The sequence below is a fragment of the Typopeltis vanoorti genome, chromosome 10 (genome assembly GCF_054136105.1).
Source record: "Typopeltis vanoorti isolate ZY-2024b chromosome 10, IOZ_Tvanoo_1.0, whole genome shotgun sequence".
NCBI lineage: Eukaryota > Metazoa > Arthropoda > Arachnida > Uropygi > Thelyphonidae > Typopeltis > Typopeltis vanoorti.
This window is the reverse complement of record NC_143558.1, coordinates 3,816,823-3,829,375: the sequence shown is the minus strand read 5'-3', so window position 1 is coordinate 3,829,375 and position 12,553 is coordinate 3,816,823. Positions and strand designations below refer to the sequence as shown.

The window sequence follows — 12,553 nt, the reverse complement described above, 5'->3', positions numbered from 1 at the left end:
CATTTCTTTTGAAGTATGTTTTTTCCAATATCTAAAAATTTTGTTTTAGCTCTTATTTCTTCATTTGTTTAACCTTTATATCAATGACATTGCCAGTGGATTGCAAGGGGATATTCAGTTGTTTGCAGATGATGCGAAGCTTGGAAGGATTATTAGTAATAGTGCAGATGTGGTAGCCCTGCAAGAGGATTTGAATAAGCTAGATAGATGGGCGAATGAATGGGGGTATCGGTTTAATGCAGCAAAATGTAAGGTCTTGAGGTTTGGGAAACATCGATGGGATGTTGCATACTCTATGGGAGGAGTTATACTGGAGGAAGTAGGGGAGACAAGAGATCTGGGGTTGATGATTGGTAGAAACCTGAAATTTAGAGGACATATTGCAAAGGTGATGAAGGTAACACAGAGGATTGCTGCAATTATGAGGACACTGACCTGCAGAGATAAAAGGGTTATCATTCCGTTGTATAAGTCTCTGATTAGACCACACTTAGACTATTGTTCTCAGATTTTGTCCCCAGAATTTGAAGGGGATAAATTAACTGTGGAAAGGGTACAAAGATGGATGACAAAGATGGTTTCAGGACTGTACAATTTTGGTTATGAGGATTGGCTGAGGGAATGTGGACTGCAGAGTTTGGTGGATAGAAGAAGGAGAGGTGATATGATTGAGACTTTTAAACTGTTGAGAGGTGGTTACAGGGTTGACACTATGGAGTTCTTTCGCTTGGTTGAACAGCGGGAAGGAGTGCTGACAAGAGGCCATCCCTGGAAGTTATGAAAGGAAACTGTGAGCAAGAGGGTGAGGAGTGGTTTCTTTGCATGGAGGGTGGTTGAACCGTGGAATGCATTGCCTGATGGAGTGGTGAGAGCAAGAACGGTCAATGAGTTTAAGGAGTGGTATGATAGACTTTGTGTTTCTTAGGGGGGGCCTCCCCTCGATGAGACTTGACAGACTTTATGTTCTTAGGAAGGACCTCCCATGATGAGTCTTTTGACTCCATGGAGGCCTGAATAATAATAAAAATAATAATAATAATAATTTTTGATTTATCTGTGAGTCTTATGTTTAGCACACATCTTTCTATTCTTCTTTCTGTTTTTTTGCATTTTATATATTGTTTCCTTTTTGATTGGCAAGGTTTCTGCTCCATATGTCATAACAGACAATACACATTGATTGAACAGTCTTGCTCTGTTCTTAGGTTTTATTTTGTTGTTTAAAAATCTCTTCCATTTTCCAAAAGCTGACCATCCCATTTTCCTATTCTTCTTTTCACTTCTTCACTGACTCCTTGCTTCTTCATTTTATGCTAACAATTTTTCAAAGTATACATACTCATCTACTATTTCCATTTCTTTATTGTTTACCTTAATAACATTGTGTCTTTCATCGTGTCCTTTTTTGGTTTGTCATTATTTTGGTTTTCTCAGAATTAATGTCTAATCCATTTTCTGTTGATTAAGTTGTTAGATCTTCTATCATTTATTTTAAATCTTTCATTGTTTTCAATAATAAGAATATCGTCAGCAAATTTTAGGCTATTTAGTTTAATTCCATTTGGAATTAAACTAAGTAATGACTAAATAATGACTAAAACTAAATGTTGACTCCTTTATTGAACCATTCTAAATTACTCATCAAATGTTCCAGTGTTAATGTGAAGAGTTTGGGAGAAAAGGTGTCTCCTTGTCTTATTCCTTGATTTATGCGAAATATTTTGCTTATTTCATTAAGAATGATATTTGATGTAGCATTTCCATAAATATATTTTATTATGTCAATAAAATGTTTTTTTCAATGCTATAATCTCTAAGAGCTTTTGTTATTGATGATGTTTTTATGCAATCAAAAGCTTTTTTTAAAATCTATGAAGGCCATGTGAAGAGGAAGGCTGTATTCATTGCATTTTTCAATAAGCAGGCTTATTGACTGAATATGATACATTGTACTGAAGTTCTTTCTGAAGACTTGTTCAGAGGGTTGTACAAGTCTTGCTTCTAATCTCTTGGTTAAAATGCTAGTGAAAAGCTTATAAATATAGCTTTTAACTAGAATATAAAGCTTATAGAAAGGCCCATCCTAGAAAACACATTCTGTCATACCACTCCTTGAAATCATTGACCGTTCGTGCTCTCACCACTCTATTAGGCAAGTGCAACATCCTCCAAGCAACCACCAAGGTGCAACCACCCTCCATGCAAAGAAACTACTCCTTATCCTCTTGCTGACAGCTTCCTTTTGTACCTTCCAGGGTGGACCCTTGTCATCACTCCTTCCTGCTGTTCCACCAAGCGAAAGAACACCCCAGAGTCAATCCTGTAACTACCTCTCAACAGTTTAAAAGTGTCAATCATATCACTTCTCCTTCTTCTAACCCTCAAGCTCTGCAGTCCGCATTCCCTCAGCCGATATCCTCATAACTAATATTGTACAGTCCTGAAACCATCTTTGTTATCTGCCTTGGTTCGGTATCCTTTCCACAGTTAATTTATCCCCTTCAAATCCTGGGTACCAAATTTGAGAACAATAGTCTAAGTGTGGTGCGATTAGGGTCTTATACAACTGAATAATAATTCTTTTATCTCTGCAGGTCAGTGTTCTTCTCAGTATTGCAGCAACCCTCTGGGTTACCTTCACTACCTTTGCAATATGTTCCCTGAATTTCAGGTTTCTATCAATCATCACCCGAGATCTCTTGTCTCCCCTACTTCTTCCAGTACTGCTCTTCCAATCAAGTATGAAGCCTCCAATCGATGTATCCCAACCTTCAAGACTTTACATTTTGTAGAATTAAACTGTATCACCATTCATTTGCCTATCTATCTAGTTTATTGAAATCCTCTTGCATGGCTACCACATCTGCACTATTACTAATAACTCTTCCCATCTTCACATCATCCTCTACAAACAACTGAATATCCATGTGCAATCCATTGACAATATCATTGATATAAAGGTTAAACAATACAGGTCCCAGTACTGAGCCCTGTGAGATCCTACTTGTAACTTTCTGCCTCCTTGATATTGCCAAACCATACTCTACTGTCTGATACCTATCAGATAGTCAATATTGAATCCCATTCTTCTGACATCTAAACCCAAATGCTGAAACTTAAATATCAGCTTATAATGTGGTATCATGTCAAATGACTTTGTAAAATCCAAAAAAATGGCAAAATATGCCTTTCCCTCATCAACTCCTCTTCTCACTTTATTATAAAAGGCAATCATATTACTAAAGAAAGAGCACCCCTTAACAAATCCCTATTGATTCTCACAGATAACATTACCCTCATCTGCTTAATGCTGTATATTGTCCTTCACTAATTTCATCAATATCTTAACAACTACTGATGAAACACAAACTGGTGTATAATTTGACACTTCTTGTCTGCTACCACCTTTATGCCATGGCACTATCTTACCCTCCTTTCACTTCTTGGGTACCTGTCCCTTGGCCAGACTTTCATGGATAAGCCAGTTCCAACGGAGCTCTCAATTCAATGTGCTATAGAATTGAGAGCCCCGTTGACCTGGCTTTTTCTCTCAAAATCGCTGGCAAAATTCCATCTACTCCCACTGATTTATTGACATCCAGAGTACTGAGTATTTGAAACTTACTCTCCTTTTGCACTTCTAAACCTTGATCCTGCCCTATTCCTCTACCATTAAAACCTCTTCTCCTAGATGAAATACTCCAATAAACAACTCCATTATGTCCTCTGCATCAGTCACTCTATTCCCATTTTTATCCAACAATATCAGTCTTCCACAATCACTTCTCTTACTTCAATCAGTTACTGGCCACATAGCTAAAAACTTCCTTAGGATTTTCTTTGGATCTGAGGGCCAATCTCTTCTCATATTCCAGTTTTGCCTCCCTCATCATACTGGTCACCCTCCTGGCCTGCGTCTTGTATTCTTTGGGTATCTGCTTTCCACCCCCTTTCCTTATATCTCTTCCATACCTCTTTTTATCCTGCAGTTCCTGTTTGATATTGTTTGTGATCCATTTTACACAAAATTGTATCCTCTTTTTCTTCACTTGTGGTATTCAGCTTGTTATTGCTGGTAATAAATATTCGTTCATAATTTCCCAAATGATATCTCACCTTTCCAGTTCTTCCCTTCATTGAACTGTTCCAAGTTGACATCTAAGACTATTATAATCAACTGCCTTATAATTCCACATACATTCCTTCTCTTTGATACTCCTGCATGTCTATTCATCTTCCAAGTGAAAACCACATGGTCACTCTCTCCAACTGGGGGAAGAGATGCAGTTTCAGTTATAATTAGCTCTTCTAATGCTATGACCAAATCCAAACTCTTGACCCTTGTGTTCCTTCTACTACACATTGCCTAAGACATTCGTCCCTCAAGAATTCAAGAAATTCCATTTTCTTATTACTACATACAGTTTCCTCTTCCCAATTTATACTCCTGTAGTTAAAATCTCCCATAACAATTATTCTTCTTAGTCACTTGCCAAGCTCAACTGCCTAAACATCTCCTGATCCTCACCCTCTGTGCTTCCTGTTTTGGGGTGTTGCCACCAATTTATTTCCTTTATTCTGGATACTCCTGGCATTAGTATAAAGAATAAAAATGTCACTGTTTCCACACATATCATTATCCCCTCCAGACTCCACTGCATTACCCAATGTATTCTTCCTTCTCTCAAGTATGTATTCCCACAAGAAGCCACCCCTGCTACCACCCACCCTCATAGTTCTAGTTTCCCTGCATTGACACATCGATTCGTTCAGAGAACAGCATTCTCTGCAGATGCCTACATCCTTCTTCATTCAATTGCAAGTGGTATTTCGCATACATTCCTTTCTGTCTTCAAATGCCTCCCAAGCATCCTTGTGCTCCAAGCCTCTCTTTTGACACATTCTTGTTATCATACCATTCATTATTGATGCTCTTCTCCTCACCTCTGCATTTTCATATCTGGTCAACACACACACACACATATCCTCCCTCTCTGAATCTTCTATGACCTCAAAACCTCAAGCATGAGCCTCAGATCTCTTGACACCTGATTCACACTGCCTCTCAAGTCATTCGTGCCTACCATCACAATCATCTCATCCACACTTTTACCCTGCTTAATTGCCATAGTCACACTTTGTGTCGTTCCTCAAGGCAAACACTTCTCAGGCATTCTATCCCTGCACATCACGAATCGAATCATCAAGTTTCCATACATCAGACCTCTTACCACTCTGTTTCTTCCTTGGTCATCTGCATCCCTTACTGTCTCTCTCTCCTCTAACACTTTCTTTATTTCCCTACTTACCTGCTGTCCTGGCATCTCTCCATAACTGGTTCCAACACTCCCTTCCATTTTTCTCATTTCTTCTCTTCCACTGTTTCTATTCTTTCATGCTTCTCAACTCATTCCCGAGACATCTCTTCTTCTTTCACGCTCTTCTTTTCTCCTCTCTTCTTCTCAACTCATTCCTGAGACATTCCACCTCCTCTTACAGCACATCTATCTCTCTGTGCAAGCTACCCACTCTTGCTCACCATTCATCCTCCCAACTAAGACCATCTCCGAAAACTTCACAATGATTCAAACTTTCCACACTCCCCACTTTTATTTTTTCATTTACATTACTCGTTATCCTCACCCTCTATCATCACACTACTCGTCTCTCTGGGTCAGCATTCTCCTTCCTCTGATGCACTGCTACCAAAGTCTATTATACTAATCTCCAACTCGCAAAGTTCTTCCCATTTCCTACATTTTCTGCTTATGTGCACTCCCCGATCTCTCACCTGCCACATATCCAACAGACAGGATGCATACATGCCACAAGCACTGCATACTACAAAATGTAGTCCTTAAATGGGGGAGGACTTGGTGACAAGCCATTGGTGAACTGAGCTTCGGCTGCAGCCATCTTTCAAATAGTGCACAAAGAACACCGAGTACTAAGAACTACTACAACTATACTAAAAATTTTATGTTTTTAAGTACAATTATCCCAACTGCCAATATCTTACATTGTGTAATTTAAAGTGGAAAACTTTAAATAAAAAATAACAAAAACTTATTTTTTTTCTTGCTGCTACCTCTGAACGCATCCGACTCTGACCAGCAAATTGAGCATAATAATTCTGCATAACCAGCATAATAAAGAAGGAAGCAAATTAAGTAATTTACTTTCTTTATATGCAGTAAAATAATGTTTGCATTCTTCCATATCTGGGGTGTTTCTCCTTTTTTATATATATATATTGAAGACGATTTTTGATTCTTGTTTCAGAATATTCCTGCCTTCTTTAGTCATCTCTATTGTTAAACCATCCTCTCCAGTAGCTCTATTGTTTTTCATTTGTTTTAATGCTTTTTCAGTTTCAAAGATTTCTAATGGAGGTATATCAGACATATTGTCATAATCTATTTTTTCTGTTAATTCTGAAATTTTCTTTCTATTTTCACTTTTATACAGATTCATGTAGAGATTTTTTGCTTCTTTTGTGATTTCTTGTTTGCTAAATAATTTTCTTCCATTATGGTCTTCAAGAGCTATAATATTCTTTCTTCCAGATGAAAGGTTATTTCTTAGAATTCTGAGGTTTCCATTTTCATCAGGGATTTTTTAGATCATTGATGAAATAACGCAACAAGGATAAATATAAAAGAAGATATTAAGAAGAGAGAATGATATCTTCTTTTATATTTATCCTTGTTGCCTTATTTATTACTGTTATTTCAACAGTTCCTCTTTTTTCCTTCTGCAGTCAATTGTTTTCTCTTTTCAATAAGATTTAAAAGAGAAAACAATTAATATACTTAATTAAATATACTGTACATTTCAAAAATTTAGAAAGATGTGATATGATTGTTGCATTTTTCACTATGACCTTATCTTTCATCTGTTTATTATATGAAGGTCATGCCCAAAGCCTAATTCTTTATCAATTTTTGAACCTAAAAATGCAACTACAGTTATGTGATTCATGCTAATTTTGTTTACAGAATTAATCTTGTAGAGAGCATTCCTCAAAATTTAACTTATCATAAAGGATCTCCAAGGCATCAATCAACATTTGAAGGCTGGAAAAATCTGATTTGGTCTGCAAGAGAGACAATTGATATTGCATCATATTATTGGACACTCAAAGGAAAGGACATTGTAACTGATCCTTTATACTGGCAGGTTAGGACATATACAATATTATTAATTATGATGTGAATGATTAATTAGTCTTTATGAAGTGCATATTTTATTATTATTACTGTTCTGTTATATTATTATATTATTCAGGGTCTCCATGGAGTCATAACCTTCATTGCCTGAAGGTCCCATTATCTAAACTTGTTCATTGACAATTGTCCAGACATTGCATTATGTGGTCTAACCACTCTTCATGAAAATATATATATAAAAAAACTAACTACTTTTTATTTTCTCACTCACCACTTAACTTCCAAGGGTGGCTCCTTAACTTGTTCTTGTCCCTTGTTCTGCCACATGAAAAATCTTCCCATTGTCAACCAGTAAATACCTCTCAATAGTTTAAATGTCTCAATTATACAACTGTTCATCTTCTTTCCTCCAAGTTCTTCATTTCACATGCCCTCATAACCAACACTCCACAGTCCTGATATCATTTTTGTTATCTTTCTTTTTACCCTCTCTAGAGTTATTTCATTCCTTTCAAATTCAGGTGACCAGATCTGAGTACAGTAATGGAGATGTGGTTTAACTTCAATGCCTTTATAATTATATCCCATGAATTTCAAATTTCTGTCTTATCATTGAAAGATCTCCTATAGTTAAAATCTTCCATAATGATCACACATTTTGTACTTGCTACCTAATTTATCTAGTTGTTGCAAAAGGACTGCTCTGTTTCCATAAATAGCTTAGCTTTTTCATTTCTACTCTACATATGTTTATTTCTCAGCATATTGATCATTTTTAGTTTTAGTGAACACTACCATATGCATAAATGCAGATAAGCTACTGTACAGTAATTTAGCTACATTTAGAGTGGTGTGACTTGAAATTACTTGTAAATAAAATGGAAAGTACAGCTAAAGATACAATTTTCAGCTATACAGCTTTTAAATATAGCTTCATTTTAGCTACTTTTATTGAAAGTGGGTTGCTGCTCGACTCTTGATTACATTTATAGCGTAAATTATATAAGAAATATAATTTCTTCTAGGAAGCTTAATTTAATTTGTTTAATTAAATTAAATATAGTTGATAGGCTTAAGTATAGGATGTTCTGCATAAATTATTTTAATTTTAAGTAATACCAATATTACTAATTTTATACTAATGCCAGGAGTATCCAGAATAAAAGAAATGAATTGGTGACGCTGATAGTATCAGCCTGACCACAGATTATTGGGATCTATGAGACATTGTTGATGGAAGATGATATGATAACAGGAATAGAAGTAGCAGTGTACAGCATTTTTTGGCAGGATAGGAAGGTAAAGTGCAGTGGTGGCATACTGCTTATGATAGCTGATGACTTATTTCCTTTAAGAGTGGAGGCTTTGGTTTTGAAAGTATATGGTGTGAGGTAGAGATGTGTAAGACAGGGTCTTTAGTGGGTTGTTGCTACAAGCCAAGGAGCACAGAGAGTGGGGAGCAGGAGATGTTTAGGCAGTTGAGCTTGGCAAGTGCAAGAAGATTGATTGTTTTGGGTGACTTTAACTACAGCAGTATAAGTTGGGAAGAGGGAAATGCATGTATTAATAAGGGAATAGAATTTATAGAATTCTTGAGGGATGAATGTCTTAGGCAACATGTAATAGAAGGAACAAGATGTTCAAGAGTTTTGGATTTGGTCATAGCATCAGAATAGCTGATAATAACTGAGATGACATCTCCCCCCCCCCCAGCTGCAGATAGTGACCATGTGGTTTTGACTTGGAAGATGAATAGACATGTAGGAATATCAAAGAAACGGGAACGTATGTGATACTATAAGACGGGTAATTATAATACTCTTAGATATCAACTTGGGCAGTTCTGGGGGGGGGGGCAGAATTGGAAGGCCAGGATATAATTAGTGCTTGGGAAATTGTGAAGGAATATTTGTTAGCAGTAATAATAAGCTGTATTCCATGAGTGAAGAAGATGACCCAATTTGGTGTAAAGTGGATGACAAACAATATCAAACAGGAACTGCAAGTGAAAAAGTGGTTATGGAAGAGATATAAGGAGAGAAGGGTGGAGAGCAGATGCATGAAGAATATAAGACTCAGGCCAGGAGAGTGACTGGTATGGTAAGGAAGGCAAAACTGGAATATAAGAAGATTTGGCACGAAGATCCAAAGAAAATCCTAAGGGATTTTAGATATGTGGCGAATAGAAGGAGAAATGATTGGAAGGATGACATTTTTTAATAAAAATGGGAATAGAGTGACTGATGCAGAGGACATAGGAGTTCATCCTGGAGAAGTATGTTTAAATACTAGAGGGATAGGGCATGTTCGAGATTTAGAGGTGCAAGAGGAGAGTGTGCTCCAAATACTGAATACTCTCAATGTCAATAAAGCTGTGGGACTGGATGGTATTTCACCATGGGTTTTGAGATGCTAAAGAACTGACAGCTCCGTTGACCTGGTTTATCCATGAAAGTCTGGGCAAGGGAAAGGCACCCAAGAAATGGAATGAGGGTAAGATAGTGCCATAGCATAAAGGTGGTAGCAAACAGGAAGTGTCAAATTATACACCGGTTTGTGTTTCATTAGTTGTTAAGATATTGGTGAAATTAGTGAGAGACTATATACAGCATTGAGCAGATGAGGGTAATGTTATCTGTGATAGTCAATATGGATTTGTTAAGAGGTGCTCTTTCTTTAGTAATATGATTGCCTTTTATAATAAAGTGAGAAGAGCAGTTGATGAGGGAAAAGCATATTTTGCCATTTTTCTGGATTTTACAAAGTCATTTGACATGGCACCACACGATAAGCTGATATTTAAGTTTCAGACCTTGGGTTTAGATGACAGAAGAACTGGATTCAATTTTGACTATCTGATAGGCATCAGAGAGTTGTGTATGGTTTGGCAATATCAAGGAGGCAGAAGGTTACAAGTGGAATCCCGCAGGGCTCAGTACTGGGACCTATATTATTTAACCTTTATATCAATGATATTGTAAATGGATTGCATGGGGATATTCAGTTGTTTGCAGATGATGATGTGAAGCTGGGAAGGGTTATTCGTAATAGTGCAGATGTGGTAGCCCTGCAAGAGGATTTCAATAAACTACATAAGTGGGCAAATGAATGGGAGTATCAGTTTACTACTGCAAAATGTAAAGTCTTGAAGTTTGGGATTCATCGATAGTAGGCTGCATACTCGATTGGAGGAGCTTTACTGGAAGAAGTAGGGGAGACAAGAGAGATCTGGGGTGATGATTGATAGAAACCTGAAATTCAAGGGACATATTGCAAAGGTAGTGAAGGTAACCTAGAGGGTTGCTGCAATACTGAGAAGAACACTGACCTGCAAAGATAAAAGAATTATCATTCAGTTGTATAAGACCCTAATCGCACCACACTTAGACTATTGTTCTCAAATTTGGTACCCAGGATTTTAAGGGGATAAATTAACTGTGGAAAGGGTACCGAACCGAGGCAGATAACAAAGATGGTTTCAGGACTGTACAATGTTAGTTATGAGGATCGGCTGAAGGAATGCGTTAGTTATCAAGGTTTGGCTGCAGAGTTTGGTGGTTAGAAGAAGGAGAAGTGATATGATTGACGCTTTTAAACTGTTGAGAGGTGGTTACAGTGTTGACACTGGGGAGTTGTTTCACTTGGTGGAATAGCAGGAAGGAACGATGACAAGGGTCCATCCCTGGAGGTTACGAAAGAAAGCTGTGAGCAAGAGAGTGAGGAGTGGTTTCTTTGCATGGAGGGTAGTTGAACCATGGAATGCATTGCGTGATAAAGTGGTGAGAACAAGAACGGTTAATGAGTTTAACGAGTGGTATGATAGACTTTGTGTTTTACTAACTATTATAATAATGGAATTAACTCACGTAAATTAATCTTTATTTGTAGAATTTTCACCTGAGTATCACAGGCATCATCAGTACAGGTACAAGGCTAATTAAACAATAACTGTTATATTCACAAAGCGCCACCTAAGTAGCTAAGGTTAAATTTCCGAAATTTATATAATTATTATTATTATTTTTTAATTATTTAAATTTAATTATTCAATTATAATAAATTATTTTTTATTTTTATTTTAAAAAATATATGTGTATACAATTATATGTTAAGAAAGATTTGCTGCTTTATAAAGTACTATCTCCCATAAGGGGGAAAGACATAGACCATCGGATCTGTTTAGGTTAGGGGAGTGAAGTAATGTTTCACATGTTTCTTTGTTTAGCCGTTCCATTAGGAACTGACTTTTGTGAATGACTTTTGTCTTGTTCCACTTAACTCTATGTCTGGTCAACACCAGACATAGAGTTAAGATGGCACGTTCTACAATTCCAGACTGTTCGGTTTCAAGGTACTGGATGTACGACTGGTGTTCTTCTAACTGGACCTGAGCAGATCATCCTGTTTGTCCGAAATATGATAATCCACACAAGCAGGGAATCTGGTACACACCTGGATAGCTGAGATGTGGGAGCTTGTCCTTTGGAGACATTAGAATGTGGAGATTTTTCTGATGGGTCGAAAAGCTATACAGATATTTAGTGGTTTTAGCACCTTAGCTATGTGTTCACTTACCCTGTGTACATAGGGGATAGGTATACGTGTAAGTTATTCTGTACTTGAAGGGGATCTGGAGCACGACTACTTAAAGCTTTTTTTATGAAGGACTTCTTATAGCCATTGGATATGAAGGGGGAATTAATATACTGTAATTCTTTTTGTAAAAGTTCTTCTGAAAAACAAAAGGAGTGGGGCTCTATGAACTAGTGGTTTTATAGTACCTGCCTTTTGGTTGGGATAGTGATGTGATTCAGCATGGATGTACTGGCCTGTATGAGTCTCTTTCCTATAGACTGTGACTGCAGATAACCATCTGGTTGGTTATCTTCTGAGGTGCCCTTCCATAAATGTCGTCCACATATCTGAACCAAATGTTAGGTCTGGGTGATGTAATGTAATGTTGTCAAAGATACGCTGTTCAAAATGCTCCATGAAGTAGTTTGCAATAGCAGGGGTTCGATTACCCATTGCTCTCCCTTCGACTTGTTGGTATAACTGGTTTTTGAAGGAAAAATAACCAAACTTTATTTCAAATTCAAATAATTTGACAATGTCTAGAGGAAATTCTTGGTGTAGTAATTCTATGCTGTCCACCAACAGAACATTCGTAAATAGAAAAACAACATCTAGACTAATCATAATCTCTGAATCTTCTAGATGCAGATCGGAAATTTTATTTCTGAAGTCCACAGAATTTTTTATATATGTAGCAGTTCTTCTAGTTGAAGAAGTGAGTAAATTTCTACCAGATTCCCTGCTCGTGTGGATTATCATATTTTGGACAAACAGGAAGATCTGCTCAGGTCCAGTTAGAAGAACACCAG

General features: G+C 37.0%; 1 protein-coding gene across 1 annotated transcript in view; it reads left to right on the top strand.

Moving 5' to 3' along the window:
* Positions 1 to 12,553, top strand: part of LOC150102136 (5'-3' exonuclease PLD3-like) — a 181,081-nt gene that overhangs the window by 94,627 nt on the left and 73,901 nt on the right. Inside the window, exon 3 of the mRNA XM_090399515.1 lies at positions 6,999 to 7,179. Within this exon, the coding sequence (XP_090255641.1) occupies positions 6,999 to 7,179 (181 nt within the window). The remainder of the gene's footprint in view (positions 1 to 6,998; positions 7,180 to 12,553) is intronic.